Source organism: Vidua chalybeata, chromosome 6 (assembly GCF_026979565.1).
Source record: "Vidua chalybeata isolate OUT-0048 chromosome 6, bVidCha1 merged haplotype, whole genome shotgun sequence".
Taxonomy (NCBI): domain Eukaryota; kingdom Metazoa; phylum Chordata; class Aves; order Passeriformes; family Viduidae; genus Vidua; species Vidua chalybeata.
Window position 1 is genome coordinate 33,162,896 of NC_071535.1, and position 24,432 is coordinate 33,187,327.

Below are 24,432 nucleotides of genomic sequence, written 5' to 3' on the forward strand. Positions count from 1 at the left end.
CTGAGCCGCTGCAGATGGACGCTACCCCGGCCAAAGCCGCCACCCCAGCCGCGCGCTCCCCGGAACTACCGCTCCCGGCATGCCTCGCGCGCCGCGCGATGATTGGTGGCAGCCGCGGGGAGCCTTTGAAAAGTTGCCGGGTGCGCGGTTCCGCTCCCGCGGCGGGGCTGGCCCGGCCCGGCCCGGCCGAGAGCCCCGGGCTGGGGCGGCCTTGCGGCGGGACACGCCAGCCGCGGGGTGAGCGGGTTGCGGCGGGAGCGGGTTTTGTGGTGCCCGCGGTTTTCGCTGCCGGGGGTCAGAGGGGGCCGGGCCGGGTCTCCGGCTGCGGGCGCATCCACGTGTCCCAGGCTGGTGCGGCGGGGGGAGCCTGGAGCTTTGGGATTCCTTCTTGTTTAAGGAGAATTTTGTAGATGGGGCAATAAAGTTTCCACCTTGTAAAGATGTGGAGGCCTGTGCGTCTGCAAAGTTGTAGCAGTTTTCTGTTATGGCAAACATTTGCGATATTTTTGCACTTACTACGTTATAAAAGCCTTTGTTTTGACCGAATGTTTCTATGAATTAATACCAGGAACGTTGCCTAAATAATACGTGTGAAACCGACACGGTGAAGCATACGCATGTGTGTGCTTTGGATTGTACTGGGCTGGACAGCGTTTTGTGCGATAGAATTCAATGTCAGTGTTCACCAAAACTGAGTTGTATTCCAGCAGTGTATATTCTAGGGCTGAATGCTTTCTCTGATTGCTCTACAATTCATATTCAGGCATCCAAAGATAATTATTTCCTGCCACTGCAGTATAGCATGAGGCGTTCTTGTTCAGCTCATCGCTGTGTAACTTCTAGCTTTCTTATGTCCCAGAAACATCTGCCCTATAGACATTGCTGACACTTCTGGTCTTACTGGTGTGTTCTCATACACGGTCAAATATGAGATATAATTTAACAAAACTGCATTCAGACTGGTAATATAGTTTAATGTGATACAGATTCGCATGGGAAATCTATAACACATTACATCCTGTGTTCTTTAGCAGGGAGTTAGTGGAATTGTCCACACAGTCATATTCAAATATCTTTCAAATGTTTTTTTTTTGTCTGCCCTGTAGATTGGGAAGCATGGCTGCTAAGAAACTAAGAAGAGCACAGTTGTCTCAGGAAATGTGTGAAAGGCTGAGCCGCTATCAGATCACCACCTGTCAGGTGAAAGAGTTATTTTGTTTGTGGGGGGTGGGTTTTTTGGGTGTGGGTTTGATTTTTTGGTGTTTTTTTGTGGATTGGTTTTTCCTTTTCTTTCTTTTTTTTTTTTTTTTTTTTTTTTCTGCATGACTGTTATTTTAATGCATGTTGAGTTCACTTTTTGGTAGTTTAATTAAACTGGGAGCTTTACTTTCTATAAAGTAGGGAGCATTTCAGACTCTATCTGGCCTGCTGCCTTGGAAGAATAGAGCTTTAAAATGATGGATGCCTAACTAAAACATTTAAACTTTTATGTACTTACTGTCCCTGTGGCGGTAGGGAAGTAGCTCTGTGGAGAAGGGCCTGGGGGTCCTGGTGGACAGCAAACTGTCCCTGAGCCAGCAGTGTGTCCTTGTGGCCAAGAGGGCCAATGGGATCCTGAGCTGCATTAGGAAGGGCATGGCCAGCAGGTCAAGGGAGGGGATCCTGCCCCTCTGCTCAGCCCTGGTGAGCCTCACCTGGAGTGCTGTGTCCAGTTCTGGGCTCCTCAGGACAAGAGAGACAGGGAGCTCCTGGGGCTGGTCTGGTGAGGGGCTTTGAAGATGAAGAGGGGATTGAAGCATCTCTTCTACAAGGAAAGACTGAGAGTGCTGGGCCTGTTCAGCCTCAAGAAGAGACAACTGAGAGGGGACCTCAGCAATGTGTAAAAGTATCTGAAGGGGGAGTTGCTAAACCTGTGGAATATGTATTAATTTTGGACAGATTGCATCAGTTTAGTTCCCAGCCTGGATTTCTAGGTTGTGCTCTCTGAATTGCTCTGTAATCTTTCAGGACTTCTTATGTCTTTCCCTCTTGGAGCTAATGAAAGTCACAGGACAGAACTACTATGAGGTGCAGAAGCTTCTTTGTAAAGTCAGCCGAGCTTGTGCTCCTAAAATGCAGACAGTAAGTGTTCTTGTGTTGATACTGTTTTTGATACAATATCTGGGAAAAAGCTGAACATTGTTGCTCATCTTTTTAGCTGGGAGGCTTGTGGTGTCTCAGTTTTACTGCACAATGGCATAATGTTTTTATTTTTAAATGTAGGTCTTTGATGCACTTTAGGTTGGTCCAGTTACATCTCCTAGGTATTATAGCCCCATGAGATTGTTCAGACTTGCAGTTCTGAATGCAGTAGGGAAATAAATCATACTCTCTGCCAATCCAGCATGTAAAAACTGCTTCTAGCTTGTATCCTGCAGCTAAGAAAATAAAATTTTGTTTACTACAGGCAAATAATAATAATTTCAGTATAAATTTGGCTTCGATATAGAAGTGGTGCCAAGAATTGAAGTGATTCTGAAAATAATTTCTTAAGGTCTACTTCCACCCATGGTAATGAGTTGTAGTGTGCCTTAGGCTACAGTAGCCTAACTGGGAAGGGTGCAGGAAGGAAACATGTTAGCTGCAATGCAGTGGCAGCATTTTCTTTTCTCTTTTGAATTAATGTGAAAAGATGTCTTTTAGGACAGAGAGGATACAGACAGTTCTAATCTCAGTCAATGCAGGCCCTTTTTTATTCCTTACAAAAATAGTCCATGTCCAAATGTGTAATTGGCATAGTAATTATAGGAGTAATTCTGTGAAACTTTAAATTCACTAATATGCTGCAATAAAGTTAGTAATAGAAGAATTAGTATGAATTTTACTGCATGTATTTGAAGCTGGCAAATTGGTAATGAACATTGATCAGAGAATTTTACAGGTTGAAAACAAACCTTGTTGAATAGGAGCAGAGACAACTTTTGTCACATCATGATTAAGGGCTTATTATTTAATTTTGTGGTAAGGGAGAGAAAAAAAGACTTAAATTTACTCTGTGAGCTATAAATGGAATATAAATACAAGGAAGGGTGATGAGCTGAAGGCAGACTATAGCTGAATATAACAGTACTTCTCTCATTGTCGAGTGTTAAGTCATACCAGGTTGTTGAAGTCAAATACCATTTTCCTATTTCCATTAAAAAAAAAAGCCTTTTCTGATTTGCTTGTTTTCTTTTGCTATTTTCCCTCCTTTTGTAGGCTTATGAAATGAAACTAAAGAAGTCTGTCAATCCTTCTTCAGCCTTTTTATCCACCACGCTTCATAGTTTGGATAGAGTCCTGCATGGTGGAGTGCCTTGTGGATCCCTCACAGAGGTAGCTTGTTTAATATATTTTACTTTAGTTGAGAATTCTGCCTTGAAAGCAAAAGTCACAGATAGGCTGGGCTATCTTGTGTCAGGTGCTTCTAACACAAAATACACAAAAATGTTTGGATGAGAACAGGCCTTGCCAAGTGCTTTTCTTTGTCTACTGTGGCAAATTGTCACAGTAGAGGAATAAAAATGAGATGTTACGAAAATCTTACTATGAAGAAAATACTTTTTTTTTTGTATCCTGTAATCAAGCTAGATTGAATTTGATCTCTGATAGAAGTGACTTATGAAATCTAACAGTGATTTAAAACATACTAGAGTTTAAGCAACACTGAGCTGAGACTAAACCGTTTCTGCTCTAGGAACTCTTATATAATGAGAGGCTATTAGTTTTTAAACATTGAGTTTTTTTTTTTTTGACAATGGAATATGCACCATGCAGGTTACCATAAAAATGTTTTAAGAATGCATCCATGAACATAAATTGATCTGTCAGAATTAACATTTTCTTCATATCTAGGCTTTTGCTTTGCTGCCAGTTTACTATAAGAAATTTAGGTCAGAAGAACTTAAGGTGAATACTGCAAGTCTTTGAATTCTGGGAGGAACAGCTTGCTGAATTCTGTTTCTTTGAAGAAGAGCTGTTCCTATACAGTAGGAAGTCTATGGTAGTCACGATACATGTAATACTGAGATTGTAACTGTGCTGCTGTTAAGCATAGTGCCTTCAGCAGGAGATGAGCTTTTGGTTCCTAAAAATATTTTTTTCATCAGCAAATCAGTGGCTTGTCTTATGGATTATGGTTCATGTGGTCAGCTGATGAAATAGCACAGTCCATGTTTGAAAAGAAATGATGCTTGCTTGCAGCTGCAATCTAGCTTTCCAGGAGTTCTGTGTGGTCCATTAACCATTCCTCACTGGAGTCGGGGAATGGCTGTTCACATGCTTACATTGCTTAAACTTCTGAATTGTGCTTCTTTAGTTGAAATGCAGAGCCACTGCTGCAGAGGCAGAAGCAAGAAATAGGATAGAAATGTGTCTTTTCAGTGATACGATGATTTGTCCTTGAGTTTGTGACTGGCTCAGGAGTGGTGCCCAAATATTTGGAATCTTGAATATGAACTTTTTTTCTGCTAGAAAGAATAAGTGGATGCAGGTCATAAGAGCCATGTGGTTAATTTACGAGGCTGCTGATAAGTGTCATAAATATTTGTCTTTGTTCTTAATCCTAAATGGAGCTGTCATTCAGCAATCAGTGCAGTCTGGCTGATGTGTTCTCACCTGAAGACCATGTAGAATGTCTCTAGAGCAGTAATAGAATCCAGACTTGCTGATTGCCATGTTCTTGGCATTGCTCCAGAGGGAGATCTGGCAAAAAGCAGTGGTTAACATGCTGGGAGTTTTAGGGGAGTTCAGCTGACCTTTAAGTTTTATGTTGGTTTTGTTTTGTTTTAAATTTAATTAAAAAGTAAGCTCTGCAAGCAATTGATCTCAAAGTATGGATGTCAAATACAATTTTCCTGAGATAATATAAAATAATGCTTTACAGGAAGTTAATGTAAGTGCCTAATTTTCCAGAGCTATATATTTTATATACTTCTTAGCCTCGTTAATTATCACAATACTCAATTTTAATATCCCCGCCAGTGTTTTATTAGAATACTTAGCATTTAAATATAAGAAAACATGAGCAACTATTGATAAACTGTATTTTAAGAGTAGTCATAGTTCCTATGTATCATTGTATTTAAAGTTAGTTGAGGGGGAATGAGTATATTCAAAGATTTTATCTGAATGTAAATGAAAAGCACAGCACCAGGAAAGGCAATATTGCACTTTTAAGTTTTCTTCTGGAAAAAATCTTCTGAATGTGATTTTTTTATTCTAAGATATTTTGGTTAAAAGTGAAAGGACCTGCCTGGTGCAGTTCTCTACAGTGGGAGATCTCACCAAGGGCGGGAGATGTTGACATCTGTACAAGACATGTAGTGCGTGAAACCAGAACTGCAAGCCCTTCCACCTGTGCCTTGGGCTTGGTTGATGACTGATACATAACTATTTAGTCAGAAATAATATAGGGATAGCTAGGTAGGATCCAGAAATGTGATGAATAACACAAAAGATTAGATGTGTCCAAGAAAAAGTAGTGTATTGCTTTTTATTTGCCTTTTAGGTACTAAGTGTGGAAAGCAATTAGGGCACCTATTAGGGTTTTTTCAGCAAATGAAAAGGCAGATAACCATTAACTATACAGAAACGGATCTTTTCTTTTAAAGCCTGGTTCTAGAGATTTTAAAAAGCTTTTTTTGCAACAGTCTTGATATCTAAAGTAGTTTAAAAGGTTGGCAGCACTCTGAGTGTTCATCATGATTACTAGATGAAATTTTAGTTGAAAGCATCAGTTTACTGCTGCTGCTGGTTTGATGCTGAGCTACTGCTGCTTTTGTGCTCTACTGCAGCTTGTGAACACTTTCAGGTCTTTTTCTTTTTTTTTTTTTTGATTTGAGTGATTTTTGGGTTTAACAGTTTTAATTTGCTTTTTTGCAATTCACTGGAGCATGACTGACAAGTAGATTAGATTGTCTTTTGGCATTTTTGAATTGGACAGATATTTTAAGTCTGAGAGAAGTTCTCTTCAAAAGTATGCTGGATGCAGCATTTACTTCCTGACTGCTAGGGCTAAATTATTGTCTTTCTGTTACTTTACCCAGCAGTGAGGGTGGCTGGAAACTTGGAATTTGAGTACCTGATCAGAAGGATTAAGACTTGTGGTGGTATCTTCTATAGCCAAATCTCCTTGCTTTTTGAGTGCCAGAGGGATTTGATTTGCATTACACTGTCTCAGACCATTTTTTTTCCAAGCCACTATTAGATTTTAAATTGGAGACTAAATGGTAGCTGAAATTCTGTGGTCAGAGCTTTTGGCCAAGTTTTATGAGGAAAAATTAAAATAGTTCATTTTTTGAATATTGAGGAGTTTAATCTTCTGGTAGATGAAGAATTAGCTCCTTGTAATTTCATTCAAACCCTACAGATGTGCCAGAGAAAATAGTATATAACTTCTTGAAAAATAATTTCTCTGCTTTAAAAACTATTGTGGTCTTCATGTTTCTATATGGGTGATTTTTTTTTTCAGAGCAAATTTAGAGTAAAATAGACCAAACAAGTTTTTTGCAGACATTCAATTTAAATTTATTAGAGGAAATTCAAGTAGGTTTCTGTTGTTCTAAACACTTGTTGAACCAGTGGTAACTGCAATAAAATGTTGTCGCTTTGTAAAATTGTTCATTGTGGATTATTTAAAAGCCTGTTTTAAGGCCCTTTAAAGGAATGCAGATTAAACATGAAGTATTGTTGTTTTTGGGAATACAAATGCTTTCTTGCTCCATTGGCTTGCATCCTTGTACTGCAAGGTTCCCTCATTTTCTCTGATATGATGCTCATATCCTCAGATGTTTTTATAGTATCTCTGCTGAGTTGGCCTCTGTGACAGCCACTGAAATGGATGTTGCTTCCAGTGCACCTCCCAGGCGAGGCTGAAACTACAAATGTTTTTATGAAGTATCCTCACAATTGTCAATCATTTTAATGTAACAAATTGGATTGATGCCCTCCCCTCATTCATTTCAAGTCCTCTTTTTAACAAGAAACAACTGGTGAGATTCATTGGCAATTACAGTCTAAGGAATGTGTATTGCCTCTGTACTTTTTATATATGCTTTGGATTCACATTGAATTGTAGCAGATATTGCTGATATGATTGTTTGTAATTTAAGTACGCTGGCTGGGGAACAGATAATTGCATAGATATGACTGATTCCTGATCTGTAATTCACCAAATGCAGTGTGTGCTTCTAAACAAAAATGATTTAATGCTTCTCTTGCATTAAAGCTTCAAGTAGATTGAGTGATATAGCTTGACTTTCAGGCCTTGTTTAAAGACAAAGGTGATTAAAGGGATTTTAACCAACTGTTAACTGTAGCTGCTGTGATCCTTCAGTGTTTCTCTGTAAATTTTCTGTGCTTCAAGTCATGCTGCTACTGCTTAAAGAAAACCATAGCAATACTGTAATATCTTGTGGTGAAAGTATTTGTGCTTGAAACCAAACTATTGTGCATGTGGTCTCAAAAATCAGTTTGATTTTGAGTGTCTGTCTATTGTAAAGTTTGGTTATTAAATTTAAAACAATAGCTCTGTATTTAGGCCTTTGTTCTGGCAGTATTAGGTGTTTTGAGACATCATGCTTTGTTTTACAGTTCAACTTACCTGAGAGGCTTGCTTTTACACCTTGCATTATTAATTTGTTGCTATTAGCATAAGAATGAACCTATCACTGTTTTCACAGCCTAAAGTTACTTTGACTTTGTTTTTGCTGATTTTTGGCCCTCCTAGTATTTACGATTTCATCTTCTCCCTTCCCAGAAGCAGTGACAATCTGATATTGTATTTAAAGACCCCCTGTAGTAGTAATGAACTTGCAATTATCTGAACACAGAGCCCAGCATTCTGACACAATCTCTGGAAGATCCACAGTGGATAAAGAGCAGCAGACTGCCATCTCTGGTAGAAAAATACTGCTCTCAGAAACTGATCTCATCAAACAATGTGTTCTTTGGATCCTTTTTCTTCTCAAAATCATACTGGGATCTTTTAATACAAGCTGAGCGTGCTCTCTTTGAGTGCTGCTTCACCACAGGGGCTTTCAGTTGAGCACAGGTGGAAGCTTTAGAATCAGGGAACTGTTCTGGATCATTGAATGGTGTTGGTGTTGAAATACAGTAGTAGAGAGTTAACACTAATGAAAAAACACACAGTGCATAGTGCAGAGTTTAGTCTCTGGGGCAGATAAAATCTGTCTTATGTATATATGTGATTCATATTGGACATTCAGCCTTTATAAGATATAAGCAATTATCCTTATGATTTCTAGCAGAGAAATGGTTTAACCAATGGTTTATGTGGAGATGTTTATGTCTGTGAGCTCAATAGCTCTGGACTTAGTTTTCAGCTCTAAAAGCATTGATGACATGTGAATGTCAACTGTGAATATTTTAATTCTGCTCTGTTTTAGAAGGTTGCACCGGGACAGATGGAAGAGAGCTAGGTATCTCTAGGAAAGCTCTTGTGAGGTGAGGGGGAGAGTAGGGGACCTCAAATTTGAAAGGTAATAGTGATGTCAAAGAAAGTATAAGCATAATGCTCTGTCTGAAAAGCTTTTTTATTCTTCAGGGGATGAATTTGTCTGCAAGGTACAGATCCAAGACTAACTGCAAGTTGATCTTTATGGGCTATGTTCTGTCTTTTCATGGTTCTTGTCTCCTTTGGTAACTGAAAGAGCAGAATTGGGGGAACACTGGCTGATGGGACTTAGATAAAAGTACAACTATGGTGAAATGAATGTTATGTTGCTAATCTTTTTCCTTCCAGATAACTAGCCCACCAGGTTGTGGCAAAACTCAATTTTGTATTATGTTGAGTGTTCTGGCTACGCTGCCTGTAAGCATGGGAGGACTAGATGGGGCTGTTATATACATTGACACAGAGTCTGCATTCAGTGCTGAAAGGTAAGATGCAAAATTCTAAAATACACACAACTTCTTAGCACCTCTTATCTTGGAACCTTCAAATATTTTCTGAGCAATAATTGTGCATTTTTAAATACTGATGGTAATTATTAAACATTTCTCTGGTATATGCAGTTATTCCACAGACAATGAAATTAATTTAATGAAATGGTTTGCTCACCTTCTTAATTTGTATGAGGTTGCAGATTCCAGTTCTGTTATGACAAGGTAGATGGCATGATTTTTAATTTTTAAATGGTCTTATGAGTCCTGTACCTGAAGTCTTCCTTTGCAGTTTGGTTTGTGGAGTTAACAGAATGTTAATTAGAGGATGTAAAGGCAGAGCATTTTGGCTACAAAGGCAATGGAGGTTTTCCCCAGTGAACAGTGGGACTGACATTGCCAGTTTTCCTTCAGATTTCCATCCTATTTCTGTTGAACAGGGCCTTGTGCCCCCCTGCATTTCTGCTTCCCTTCTGCAGTAACCTGGCATTTTCTGTATCCTTAAGCAGCTATGCAGTACTGCACTGTAACACCTTATTCCTGTAACATCTCTGGTTCTTCTAACATCTCCTGCTTGGCCCATGCAACCCAAATGGCTCAGCTGTGCACTTCAGCGTGCTCGAGTGCTGAATGGACATGCTGTGCTGGATTGCTTCAGAGTTAAACATGTTGGTCACCACTCTTCAAATATTAACTGTTGAAATAATCCTGCAGTTCTTCATTGAATGTAGCTCTAATTTATTTTATTTAGCTACCAGCTTTGCTAAACTTTGAGGCTTTGATGTTTTTGATATTTCATTTCCTTTGTCCCTGTTTGGAATGAGCAAGTTCAAAAATTATTAAGGGTCTGGGGAAGGACAGTAAGTACAGTAGTCTCATCCTTGTTTGTGTAGAAAAATGGGCAGAAAGAGGTTCAGTGAAATAATTTATATATTTCAGATGATTTAGTAGCTATAGCCATGGCATGGTTCTGGAGTATCAAGGTAAATGTATTTCCATTGATTATTCATTGCAAGTTATTATGGGTGAGAAGGTGGGATTTCTAACCCTGCTTTTTGTCAAGTCAGTGTCACAGAAGTTTGACGTATAGTATATCAAAGAAAAAAGCTTCAAGCAATGGCTCTGTAAAGTATCATCATGCTTCCTCCTTAGACACCATTTATTTCAGGTACCTGAAATGTAAACAGTAAAAAAAAAGTAGGACCTATAGAATGAGTTAAGACTTGTCACTTAGAAATGAGTGCTAAAGAAAAGGAAAGCAGATGAAATTGAAACTGCTGAAAATAACTTGTAGAGAGGGAACAAGGCAAAAATAATAATGTTATTAAGGATAAGAATATTTATTGTTAAATCATATGTAGTATTGCTCAGTTGCAAATGATAAACACAATTTCAGCAAACTGACTATATCTTATACTTTGTGTTGCATCCTCTAAGGAGCTGAACCGTGAGGGACAGGGAGGTGTACATCCCCTTTTCCCGAGGTGGTTGGGAGCTAGAGCATTTGCCATTTGTGGAGAGACCAAGGACTTGCTCAGTGGAGTGTAGAGAAGGCATTGGGGCAATCTAGCAGTAGCCTTCCCTTGCCAGTGAGGAGGCCTGAAGGAGATGGCACAGTGGTGTGTGCTGGGAGACAGCAGGCATACATTGAGCTTCATTTCTGGGCTGATATATAGAGGAGCTTTACAATTCCTAACTGCCTTTGTGGTGAAAAAGCTTTGCCCAGAGAGGTTGTGCTGCCTCCATCCTTGAAGGCTTCTGAAATAGACTCAAGTAACTTGTTCTGACTTCATAGCTGGCACTACATTGAACAGGATGCTGCCTCAAAATCTCCTGAGCTCTCTTTCTAAACTGATTTTAAATTTGTTTTCCCTAAAATCTCTTTGTGTTTTAATGAAAGGTGCCTAAGTTTAAAGAGAGATAACAAGTAAGTTGTACCCACAAGTATAATCCACTAGATGCCACTCTTCTCAAGCTATAGGTGGTGGGATATGTCTGCTTAAAATATAAACAATTAAGTATTTTTTGTTAATAAAAATTAAAATCTTTATTGTGGAAAAAAAATTCTGTCTAATGGATCTTCTGTTTCTTACCAGCTTGTTAGATTTCTGTGGTGACACAAAGCCCACTCCATGATTTCACTGCAAGGTAAAGGTGAAAAGAAAGATGGTTAGAGTTGGAGAGTAGTTTTACTTAAATGAAATTAATACTTACATAAAATAATTAGAATAGGAAAATGCTTGGTCATTGAGTGGAATCTCTGTTATGAAACTTCAAGAACTTACTTGGTAAGTAAACTTTCTAGAGGAGATATGCCCATTCTTTGCATACAGGCACATGATGTCTTTCCCTAGTGTACCACTGACTCAGCATCACTGGAAAGAGAACCTAAGTGTTCTGACTTCCACTATTTCACTCTGACTCATGCAGTATGCTTTTCCTTTTAAAAAGATTTCCAGTCTTAGTTGGTATCTGCTTATCAGAGCTTTGCTGTGTTTGCTTTCTGAATACTTGATGCCTTATTATCTTTTATTATTCTTTTTGCAGTATTATGCCTTCTGTTTTTTGTTTTTTTTTTAATAGGTTGATTGAGATAGCAGCAAACAGATTCCCTACTTATTTTGACTCAGATGAAAAGCTACTCTGCATGACTCGTAGCATCCACCTGTACCGAGAGCTGACCTGTTGCAGTGTTCTGAAGAGGTATTCTCTTCCAGAGCTTAAGACAAGACAATTCTGACTGGATTGTCTATAACAGTATTTTTTTTTTGTATCAAAGTTTTATGAAGAATAATTAATTTCAGACCTTTTCATGTGGATACCAGCATGGTCTCCAGCAAAGTAACACTGTTCCAAAAAGATTGACGTTGCTCTTTTCATTTCATAGCATATGACTAATCCACTTGATGCTTTTTAATTTGTGAGAGACAATTTCTATATGATCTGATTCTTGTAAGCCTTTAAAGGGGAATGTTCATGAGACAGGTATTCTCTTGGATTGTGGACAGACCATAGTATAAGAGTTACATTTTCCATGAAATTGAAGTTTGTTCCTCTAAAGCAGTTTACTTCCAGGAAGATGGGGATTCCTAGAGCAGTGGGGGAGAGAAGTTGTTCAGCAGTCACCAGCCTGAGTGCAGTGTTGTATTGTCATGTTGTTACCTTTATTAATTTTTGAACATAAGTTGCAATGAAAATTAAATAAGTTACATTTTAGCATCATGTTGTGTGTTTTATGTTAGTGGGAGAATTATTGTCAGAATAGTTTTTTCTTCTAATACAGCTTTGTCAGAGAACAGCTAGTAGCATATTAAAAAAAAAATCAAATGGCTTGAGTTGGAAGAGAGCTTAAAGGTCATCTAGTTCCAAACCTTCCATCATAGGCAGGGATAGTACCCACTTGGTCAGGTTTTTCAGGGCCCCATCCAACTTGGCACTGGACATTTTCAGGAATGGGGCATCCACAGCTTCTCTGGGCATCTGTGCCAGTGCCTCACTACCCACTGAGAATTCAGGAAGAAATACTTTACTAATCTAAATCTCTCTTCTTCTAGTTTCAAGCCATTTCCCCATGTCCTGTCACTATCTGCCCATGTAAAAAGTCACTCTCCCTCTTACCTATAAATACCCTTGAAGTGCTGGAAGACCACATTGAGAACAGTTTCAATGCCCACTTTATTTGCTGTCTGCCATTCAGGGGGTGTACAGCATACTGTTGCTAGCTAGAGGTCTTCCAAAACTCTCTTGTGGAGAGGTCCTGCCTTGGGCCCACTGAGCCTCAGATTCCTTTCCAAATCTCCTTAATATGTGGAGGTGGTGTGTAAGGAGGGAAAAAGCAGTACTGACTTTAAGTTTATTAAGGGAATCTTGATTTTAAAAATTTCAGTGTTATAAGATGGTTCTTTTGTGTAAATAATGTTATCATTGACTCTTTTTTTTTTTTTTTTAGGATTATGTCTTTGGAAGAAGAAATTATTTTGAAGAAGGTTAAACTTATAATAATTGACTCTGTTGCTTCAGTTGTCAGAAAGGAGTTTGATACAAAACTCCAGGGCAATCTGGCAGAGAGAAGTAACTTTTTGACTAGAGGAGCATCAGTGTTGAAGTATTTGGCAGAGGAGTTCTCAATACCAGTAAGTTCTTCCTCCTTTTTTAAGTTTTTGCCTTACAGTATCAAGTAATAGAGAGGAAGAAGAATGACAGGAAGACAGAAAACAGACAATGATTCTAGCAGGAATCTTTAAACAGGTACCAGTTGGAATATAGTTGGGAAATAGAAGAATAGTAATGGTTCTTCTGTGGGTTTTTGTTTGTTTGTTTTCTAAGATTTCTTAGAAATTATTTTTATTTTTTGTTAATTTGGGTCTTCAAATAAGAAAATATTAATAGTCTCCAGCTGTCTCTGTGCTTTGGTTTTTTTGGGGTTTGTTTTCCTTAAATCCTACATTTTCTTGCCATAAAATACTGTTTATCCTGATGATTCCTTTGTACTGTGTTGTCACTCTACCTAATGCATGTTCTAGGTAGGTGAAAATTTTTTTCTGCCTCTGTTTCTTTTACTTAAGTTAGTAGAATCTCAGAAAGGCTTATGCTCTGGAACAGTGTGAATTCCTTTTGTAGCCGATGATGTATGCTAATTCCTGCAGAAGGGAAGGTAACAGCTCACCAAATCCCTTTCTGTAGACTTGCCCATAAAATGCAAAGGAAGACATGGACACTCAGTGCAAAGACTTGGGTAGACGTGATTGAAAAGTGCTTTAGAAGATGTGAACTGTGTATATGTGTTTGTGTGTGTGTTTATTTTGTAATGCACAAAGGGTCATTTCAAAAGATATAATTGAAACTCAACTCTTTCAAGTATTTCCTGGTATGAGTAACCTACTCATCACTCTGGTGTAAGAGAGAAGCTGAGGTAAGAATGTGGGTAAGACTGGTCACTCTGATGCTCCTGAGGTTACAGAAACTATCACATCAGAAATAGGAAGTGTGGAACTGGCTGATGTAACTTTGGAGGAATGGATTTCCTTCTGCCATGTGACTTCTGAAGACTTCTGATGGAGAAGATTAAACCCTGCCTAAGTGCCTTTAAAGTTCATGTACAAAAGCTAGCATCCCAGTCAGTGCACTCAGTAAAGTTTATAGTGACTGTTTATAAAGCCAGGAAAGAATTGTGTGGAGATTAAATCTGAGGCTGATAGGATTTGAACTTGAAGTCAATCCTTTTGGCTGTAGCTAAAGGGCTGGTGAAAAACTGTGAGTAGTTGAACAAGGGAATTGTAAATTAGGAGATTTCAGCTATAAATCTGATTGGAGCAGTATATCTGATGTTCACAGTCCAGAGGGGGTGGTAAAAAAGCAGCTTCCAGAGAACAGCCTTGAAAATGAATGGTGGAGAGCAGTCTTAGTGAAGAAGACATAAGGTGCTTACTTTGTTTAGCTTAGCTAAGGGAATGTTAAGGGCTTCTTCATTAGTCAATATGCACCTACTCAGTGAAGAGGTATTTGATAAAAGCTCTTTTTGGCTGACACAGGTGTACCACAGTTCTGTGGTTGGAAGCTGAATTAAGCAAGGTCAGACTTCAAATAAGGGGTGTGTTCTTACTGGACTAATTAATCATTGCAATGCATTACTAAACATAAATAGCTGCTTATCAAGAGTATGTTTAAGTGGGCATTCCTCCCCCATTTCCTAAAAGGGAAATGGGTTCAAATAGGGTTAAGTTTGTGGAAAACCTGTGCTACCATGTTATGCTAGAGTTAAAAGGATTTTAATGAAATTACTTTTGTTGGCATTATAAACTCTCTGTTTCTAATTATGTGTTTGTGGTGTCAGGTTATTGAGTTTGATGTGCAAAAGTGGCTAGTGGTCATAGTTTTTACCAAACTCAAGGGGAATTGTTTCAAACTCAGGTAGCTCTATATGTTATGAAGTATTTGGAAAAATAGTTGGTCTTGATTATACCAAAACTGATGGTGGTTGTTCATTAGCCTCTCTGCACCTCTATTTTCAGGTTGTAAAATGGGGCAGAACTTCAGTGAGAGGATGTTGTGAGGATAGGGTCATTACTAACAGCAAGGAGCTTGTATGAGTCCAGGACAATATATAGATGCTCCTTGGAAAGTAGCAGTTGCCATCCTTAGTGTAAAATTTAAAACAGTTGTAGTAAATGAAAACTTAATCCCTGTCCTGAGATGAGAAAATAATAAGCATATTAATTGAATGGTATCATTTTAGCCACTGAATGAAGCTAGTGAATGTGGTTTGTGATTGTCATTTTTTGCTTGAACTAATTTTTTGTTGAGGTTTTTCATGTTTCTTTGGTTTTGTTTGTAAAGTACAAAGAAAAGCAAAGTTGAATTTTTTTTTTTTAATTTATGGACATTAGTAAAGCTTAAGTTGTTTCTCAAAAAGGGAAGTATGATGCCTGATTGCCTTTTTAGAGATTTTCTTCCTTGTAACTTAGCAGTAAGCCCAGGTTCATTCTAGGCATTTGCAGTGATGTTGGAGCTAAGAGGCAGCAAAAGGTTTAGATCACTTATGGCCGATTGACAGGTGACCTGGCATCCATACTGATGACTGAACAGTCTCTGAAGCTTTTGCCTCCATGGGGCACTATGTAGCAGTGCCCCATTTTCCTTTTCCTGCACAGAGTTGTAACCAAAACATACTTTTTATTCTCCCAGGTTTGGTTGGAACTAGCCAGTCAGATCAAAAGCAATTCCTGGAAGATGAGAAGGATAGCTTGATTATCAATGAAACAAAATCCCCTTTCTTTTTGAATATGCAAATCTATATGAAAAATTTATTACTTTCATATGTTAATAGAGTACCTTGTAGTTGAGAGCATTTGGATTGGAATGTCTTCTCTAACAATGTGTGTTGATGCTGTCTACCAGATTTTATATTTAAACAACAGTAGTCAGTCCTGTATGCTTCCTCTGTAGCTTCCTGACTTCCTTAGCCTTCTGAAAAAGAAAGTAAAACATTGGTATTTTCTTTCTTTTCTCCCATATTCGCCAGAAACTGTATATTATTAGTAGATGGTATTTGGTGAAAGTAATTCAGTGTTTGTGCTAGTTGAGAGATGTCTCCTTTTCAGTAAAGAGCTAAAACTAAAACCCAATATGACAAGAATTATTGTTGAGATTTAAATATTTACCTTATAAAATTTGTTGTTCATAGACTCTGATTTTCTAGTCATTAATACTCAGAAAATAAGTGAAGCTGGCTGGGCATCTCTGTGAAAAAGTATTCCAGAAGTGGCAGTTGCAAAAGCAAACTGCTTTAAGCATTCTTTTAAATGTCAAATTGAGACTGATGATGAAATTTGCTTTGTAAAACCCTAAGGCTAATCAAATTACAACATTTGCTGTCCTTTATGCTTTTTGTCTGGATTATGTTCTTAGATCACTGAAGTGAACCTTTGTTATTTATGTTCAATATGTTGATTATTATTACCAGCAAATGTATAATAGTATGGTCTGTTCTTTTTTTATTTGTTCTTTCTGAAAATATGAAGTAACTTAGTATGAGAGACTTTAATCTCTCATGTGTGCTTTTTTAGAGCAAATGAAAGACAAACCTTATGTAATTATTCTTCAATGCTTTTATTTTCTATGCTAAATAAATTAACAGTAGTTCAAGAAGCCCACCAGTTCCACCGGTGATATTTTTCCCCATTTAGAATTGACATGCTGCTTTTAAAAACTAAAACTACAATTGATATTTAGGACAACAGATCTGTCACAGTCAAATTTCTTTTCACACTGACCTCATAGATGCTCGTTTCAGTGCTTCACAATCACTATGCTCCTTAAACTTATACCCAACATTTTCATTTACTTTAGAAAGCCAAATGTTTAGCTAAATGTATATTTGCTTTTAGGATGATTAAGGTTTTTTTGTCTCAAAATCACTTCATATGGAGAAATTACTTGACATCTTCAGTGCCTTTTCTACTGTCTTTTGTTAAGCGTGTTTACTTGTATTGTCTCATCTTCCTGCAGTAAAGTGTCTCAAAACTCAAGTGCTTCTGTTGGCATAGAGGCAATATTCAAGCTGTTAGTTTTCTTTTTGTTTATAATCAAGTATTCCCATTTGGCTTCATTCTTGCTTCTTTTTATTCTATTTCCATATAGATGGTTGCTTGTCACCTCCTTTGTACATTAGCTATTGTTGTTCTGATATTTGAAAATACTAGTTTATGGAGCACAAAACAAATTCCAAAATAAAAGATTCCTGAAGAAAAGGTGTTTAGATGCCAGTTCCCTTTGAATTAAATATGTATAGAGTTTGGTAAAAATACATAGTTGATTTGTTGTTGCATTGTGTAGCAACACTGTATGATGACTTTTCCAAAATTATGGGGATACATCAGACTTTCAGGTTGTTTTGGCTATATTGGGACTGGAACGCTGCTGAAATGCAAACTTTGTTTTTATTCTTAGCTATTAAAAATTGTTTCATACCAGTCTTACAGAAACTGTAATTGAATTATCTTTACAGGTTGTTTAAAACTAGAATAAAAGAAACTTTATTTGCGAAACTTAGAGAATTGCTTCCACTTTGAAGTTTTCTAGAAAGAGAAATCTCTTACAAGTTACACCACATTGAATCACGTGTTTCTTTAAAGAAGAGTTAATGTTATCAGAAGAAAACATTTTGGAACCGAGTTTCCAGAATTTAACTAGCCATATTTAGGCCAGATGTGGTTTGGAGTGTTTCTAGTGGTAAGGATTCCATGGAAAGTATGGGTCCTTTTCTGTTAAACTGCTGGTATTTATGTATAGTGTTATGTCAGTCAAGTTTTAAGCATATTTTGGGTTTATGTATATAGGTGAACTTGAATACCCTTTCCAGCTGCTAATAGAAGCATCTTCCTATTTCTACATAATCACACTGAACTCCTGGCCATCTGCTTGCTCAGGTTTTAAGTAATAATGTAGTTCTCCTTTCAGTCTGTGGCTGCGACTTGTGTTGTTCCTCTCCCTTCGTATGAGTATGTTTTCATGCATTTTTCCAGGAAGTTTGTGCATTTCTCTTGGTAGCAGCATGAAAGCCAGAACAATGTGACTGATTAGAAGACACAGTAGAGCCTTTGAACCTGCACAGTTTTATTAAGATAATTCACCAGGTTCTTGGAGAAAGTGAGTAGTCCTCTGATCAACTCAATAGGATGAAAAGATCCCAGTGTTTTATGTGAATCATACTGTGAACATTATCCACAGAAGCATAAATATTTAGAATAATGTAGATATTGTGCAATTCGCTGACTTTATTCTTCTGTATGAAACAAAGAATCTTTAAGTGGACCTGCCTTTGTTTTGAGCTATGGAAAACAGTAATTAATTTGTTTCTTAAGTCAGGAAGATTACTTTCAAAACTAACTTTCTGCTAAAAAAACCCAATTTTTGTTCTCTTCAAGATGTTTCACTTCCCATATACCAAAATTCATGTTGCTGTTCTTATCCTCATTAAATGGTGAACTGAACAACATTAAAAATGGCATTTGTGTGAGCTGTATCAGAACTTGTGGTTTCAAACATACTCTTTTTTGCTGTAAAGAGGAGCCCCTAACCTTGTTCAGTGCACTTCATCTGTTTAACTAACAAATAGTTCATGAAATGAGTGTGGTAAGGCACTGGAACAGGTTGCTTGGAGAAGCTGCAATGTACCATCCCTGGAAGTTTTCAAGGCCAGGTAGGATGAGAAACCTTATGTAGCAGAAGGTTCCCTGCCCATGGCAGAAGAGTTGGAACTAGGTGATTTTTAAGGTCCCATCCAACCCAAACCATTGTATGATGTTAAGATTTCCTACCATGTTATACTTAGCAGGACTTTCATGCCCACAACTGAGTCCATAGCTTTGGATTTGTAATTACGTATTAGAATGTTAGCCTTTATTTTTTTACAAATACCTGCTTAAAAAGTTAATGTCAAAATTTCATTTTTATATGAACAATGCTATTTGTAAAGTGTGAATTGGCATGAATTTTAATTTTTGTTGTTGTTACTTGGAAACCAAGATTGTTAAAAGGGACTTAGAAAACAGCGTTCTTTCTTTGCCGTTGCTGAAACTTCCTAAACTCAGTTTTTATTGGCAACTGTTTGTTTCAATTATTCCTCTACTCTAATTGGTTTTTGAGCAAAAACCAATTTTGATAAAAAGGGGGTAAATTCAACTGTTAAGTGTTGTTAGAGTGGTGAAGGTAGATGCTTTGTCTTCTTGTGTGGCTGTTAAAAATTATCCTCGGAAGGCGCTCAGCTTTGTTTTATTTTAAAACGTGTGGTTAAAATGTAATTATAACTGTCTTCAGTACTGCTGCCATTTGTGTTCTTTTTTAAATGTGTCTGGAGAATATATGTTTATGCAGTTTATGGCCTGACCCTCTTCCTTTTAGACCATCTATACCATAAAATATTTATTACTGCTGAGGAAAAGGAATGAGAAATGCTAGAGCAATGTTTCCTGTTTTCATGTGGTGGTGAAGTATAGCAAAGGAGGTAGTTTAAAGTTATATGATACTTGAATTCAGTTTGGTTTTTCTTTTAAAGTATTCCTTTCATTGCTTTTTCCATTTTACAGTGCAAGTGACTTTGCCAAAAGCTATCATTCTGCACAATTGCACATATGAAATAATGTAGAAGGAATACACCAGGATTAACATATAGGAGCGGGAGTTGAAAGTAATCAGATTTTATTGCTGGGTTTATTTTTGATCTGCTATATGATTATGCACAATATTTGCTATATAATAGGGCAGGCACTTTCTCTGATATCTGCCTTGACTTGAATTTCTGAAAGACTTCTTGCAAAGTAAATAAACATTTTTTTGTATTTTCTAACCCTCACTGTTGTTGCACTTCTGGGTAACCTTCGGCTGATTGACATAATCTTGAAAGTGAGGTGCACAAAAATGGACAATATTCCAGATAAAAAGTTTAGGTACGGAAAAGGATTTCTCATGCCTTGCAGGACATCCTCATGTTTATGCATCATTACACAGTTTGCTTTCTTTGGAACAGCCTGATGCTGTTTACTTACCAGTTATTAAAATTTTGGATCTGCATCTGCTGACTTTGTTGCTTAGCTAGTTGCTCCTTGTAATGTTATTTTTCCTGACTTGCCAAGATGATTTTGAATTCTAATCTCATGGTTTACTTGCAGTCTCCTCCCTGCTTACCTGTTTTTGCAAGAAAAATGATCATTCATTCTGTTAACAGATTTTTTTTGTATAACCATTGGATGGAACCAGACTTCATGCAGACTGTACCATTTCATTCTATGAGAGACCTTTAAACACTGATAACTGCTATGTGTCATTTTACAATAAACTTTGCATAGATTAATCTACGTTATAGTTTTCTAGTTTTATTAACATACCTATATATGATGTTCTACTGCTAAAATAAAAATACAGTATTTCTGCATTTGCATAATTTATAGCTGAAAGGGATTCTTGTCTTTAGACAGGATAGCAATGCAAAGAATAGTTGACCAGATTGCAAGCTGTTAGAAAAATCTTGATGGGTCTTGAACTCCTTGTTGAATTTTGAGCTCCTGTATGAGCTTAGTATACACAAATGAGTTATTTGATTTCCAGATTCTCTAGTGTTAGTTTGCTTTTTGGTTACTCAGCCCCAGGACTTCTGGGAATAATGAGGACCAGCTCTGCAATTGTTACTCCTGAGTAATATTGTACCTGCCCCCCTGAGGCATAAAGAGATGAGGGTAAAACAAAATTAAGATTGGGCAATGCATATGTCTCTTATAATACAAATGTGCCCAGAGATCAAAAGTAAAATTTTACTTTCTTGGTAAATGGGGGTAATAGAAATAATGGTACCACTTCCCTCTTTGTGTCTACAGGACTGCTTTGTGAGAACATTGCAGTCATGTGGAACTAGGTGTGCTTCTGGGGCTGCTTTTTGATCAAGTTTGGTCTGCAAGCTCCATGATGCATTTTGCTTGCTGCTGTTAACTGCAAAACCTGCCTTTTGCAGTCTGCAAAATTTCCTTCTTTCCACATGTAATAACAGACAACCAGACTAAACTATTGCAGCTAGATGGTTGATGATCCTGTGCTGCCTTGAAAATAGAAGTATCTAGATTTGCAGGGCAAGCTTTTCAGTCTGCACTTTTTCTTCTGCTGTTGAAGCTCTTGTGCATTAGAAGAATTCTTTGTAGTATTGCCCTGGTTTACTTAACTCTGTTTTGTTTGGAATTGGAATCTATGAGCTATAACGTAAGATCTCCTGAGAAACTTCATTCTGACTTTTATACAAGAAGACTCCATCATCTTTATTGAGAACAAGTATGTTTTATATCATTGTTCTCTGAAATTTCAGCTATATGTGTTGGTTTTTTCACCCCGGTTTTCTATTTAAAGTAGAAAACCCATCATTTTAATGGCCTTTTAATTAATTTGGCAGAAATTCAGTATAAAACAGGGGGAGAGCCATTTCAAATACAGATTCCTTTGAGAGTCTACATGATCTCAGCAATCTCATCAAAACTGTCATGTTACCTCTCTCTAAAATGCTTAGCTATATTTCATTTGAGAACATAGCATTTCTGCTGTAATATAGTAAGCAAACAAAATGAGATTTCAAAATTTTTATTGAACAGGGCTGAACAGTTTTCTGCAAAGTTTTGATTAGACAGGAATGAATGAGCTGCTGGTTTTTCTTGTTGAGACTGCATCTGAATTTTAATATTGACAGTATGTCTTTCCAACTTAAGTGTCCTAAAATTTGATACTCTAATTTGGATAAGCTGTATTGCCCAACCCAGCATTAAAATAACTTTTTTTGTCTCTAGATTCCAGTATTTTCCATACGTTACTTTTGTATTTATCGTATCTCCTACTTTTGACCTCGACAAAGAGTGTTTTTCTCGTCAACAATATCCAAGGTCTTGACTGGATTCTTGGCAGTCCATGGTATTACATTTTTCATTATGTCCTGATCAGCAAGATTAGTTCTAATACATTAACTGGTTTTCCTTTGTGCAACTGAAACTTAGATCTTGAGAGAAAAATTGCTTTAGAAGTGTTTACTGCTTAGATGCTTTTTGTAACTTGATAAAGATCTCCCATAGGGAGGAAGGGGGCTTGCTTAAGGCTGGTAGTGCTCTAGATACTTTACTTCTCAAGAACATTCATTTAAGCAAAATGGCTTCAGATATTGCCAGTCTTTGAAATACCAAACTGAGGTTATTTTCCTGTAAAGCTTATGAACAATACTAGTGAACCTACAGCTGGGTAACTGGAAGTTCAGTATAGGGTGATGTGTCCTTTCGCTGTAGGGCTTAAAAATGTATGTCATCTAAGGTTGGCATGTTTTGAGCTTGTCTAACTTCCTGTGGTTGCATGGAAGAGCTCTGTGTCACAGCTCTTTCTGGAACTGTAATGGAAACAGTTATACCTGGGCAGTGAGTACAAAGTTTCTGAGGAGGCCTTGGGTACACAGCATATGCATGGAACTAGAGTACTGTGTGTTAGAGCAGTTGTATTTTATTCTGCTTCAGTGATATCCCTAACATGGAGCTGCTAGAAACTAAGAGAGGCTGCTGAAATACTTTGTGAAGCTTGCTGCTGCTTGTCATATTTTCAAGGAGCAGATTGACAACAGGAAAGGAAATAGTTACTGTAGAGATCCTGTTTGGGGTTGGCAGCAGCACTTACTGTTGTGTCTCCTTTCTCCTTTGGCTTAATGGAGTCACAGAAGAGCCACCACTAGCAATGTGGAAATCCACTGATCTGCAGCTGCCATTCTGAAGTTGTCCCTAGGAAAGAAGACCCCAGGTACAAGCTGCAAGCAGAAGAAATTACGTGTGCAAATCACAAGTGACACATGGGTAGTAGGTTAATTGTCTGCTTACAGAAAGTGTGAATAATCCAAAATCAAGAGGTGGTCAACAAGTGGCAGAGATTCTTTCCTGTGTGCCTTGTAATTCATTTCACTGTCACATTTGCAACTGTTTTGTGCTTGCTTATGAGCCTGGACAAGGATGTAAACCAGCTGAAAAAGCAAACCAGGGGAAAAAATGTAGTGGGCAATTGTGCAGCTGAACAGGCACTAATGTAGGCAGAAAGGAGGGGCAGGAGTGTGTGGTTTCTGGCAGCAGCACAGATTTTGAATGAAAAACTGCATCTTCAGTAAAAAGGATACCATGAGAAGAAATGCTAGAGGGATTATTACTCAGAATATGCAATGAAAAAGCTTGAAACATTCTTTAAACTTGGAACTGTTCTTATGATGCTTTGTACTTTGACTAAAGGTGAACCAATGCCTGATTGTATATAGCCTATTTTTACACTGCTTAAGGCTTTTGTGCACTCTTAGGTCAGTGTCCTGGTTTTAATCTTTGCATTCTGATTTTAAAATGCATCATGATATGCTGTATTTGGAGTTGTAATATATCCATGCATAATGAATTATAGCTGAGGTCAGAAATTATGCTGAATAGTAGATTCTCAAGCCGCAGTATTTCTTCCTGTGCTAAAATTCAGAATGATATGTATAACAATCCATAAAATAGCTGGTACAGTTCATAACATGCTTGTGTTCCTTCATTATTAATAGTTTCATATCCATCTGTCAGTGTGCTATGGCTGAACTATTATCCGAGTTTTTGCAGCTGCTGCTTTAAGAGTCAGTATAATGTAGTTATCTCTAGCTCCTGTTCTTTGTCTGCTAGTAAGAGGAAATTCTACTGAGAACTTAATTAATTGTCCAAGACTGTAAGTTCAAGTTCAGGTGAAAGTCTGTGATCTTGATTGAACTTACTTGATGTGTGGTAATTTCTTGTTCTTTTGTTTGGACTATGTTGGTTGCAGCAGTTAATTCAAGTAATAGTGGTTTGTTTCATCTCATTAGAGGTTCTGTACATAGTTGTTGTAGTTCTGTATCTTGTCATTCTATTTTTAGAATATTTTGTTCAAATTTTAGCTGCTGATCTGAAGATAGACCCTGTAGTGAGGTCTGATTTGAAAATAATGGGGCTATGGGTAGTATGTGTGGGGCTTTTTGACAGCTTCTGTTAAAAGGTGGATGAAGATGAATTTGTTTGCAGCAAAGATAGTTATTGATGTAGAAAGTAGTATGTTTGTAGATTGCCAAAGTACTTTGTGCTTGATACTGACCAGTTACTGGAGAATAACAATTCAAATTATTGCTAAAGCAAAATAGTTTCATACTAGTTACTTGGAGATGCAAAGTTCCAGAAGTATTTGTGTGGTCCTCTCTGTGTGCATGTGCTTTTTAAAAATTTCAGTGCTGTTGAATTCCAAGTACCACAATTTGTAAATCATAATAGATGCACACTTTTTTTCATTTTTTAGTGCCAGGTAACATCTGTCAGCATAAATATGTAATTTCTTCAATTATAATGTAATACTTGTGTATATTTAAAATAATTTTCTTTTTGTCTCCTAGAATAACATTTTTTGCTGATAGGATATAATGAAATATTTGTCATGTTTTTAAAAACAGTAGTAAGGAAAAAA

At 37.4% G+C, this 24,432-nt stretch overlaps 1 protein-coding gene across 11 annotated transcripts in view; it reads left to right on the forward strand.

The window, feature by feature from the left end:
- Positions 1-20: 20 nt before the first annotated feature.
- Positions 21-24,432, forward strand: part of RAD51B (RAD51 paralog B) — a 379,084-nt gene continuing 354,672 nt past the window's right edge. For 9 of the 11 annotated variants that reach the window (XR_008431371.1, XR_008431372.1, XR_008431374.1 and 6 more), the window contains exons 1-7: positions 48-237; positions 1,107-1,200; positions 2,008-2,121; positions 3,238-3,354; positions 8,783-8,919; positions 11,506-11,625; positions 12,872-13,055. Coding sequence is in view for 4 of the 11 variants with exons in the window: in XM_053945063.1 (XP_053801038.1) it covers positions 80-237; positions 1,107-1,200; positions 2,008-2,121; positions 3,238-3,354; positions 8,783-8,919; positions 11,506-11,625; positions 12,872-13,055 (924 nt within the window). In the remaining 7 variants the exon portion in view is untranslated. Of the gene's footprint in view, positions 238-1,106; positions 1,201-2,007; positions 2,122-3,237; positions 3,355-8,782; positions 8,920-11,505; positions 11,626-12,871; positions 13,056-24,432 lie in introns of all 11 variants that reach the window. The other 2 variants (XR_008431377.1, XM_053945062.1) reach the window with 1 other exon arrangement.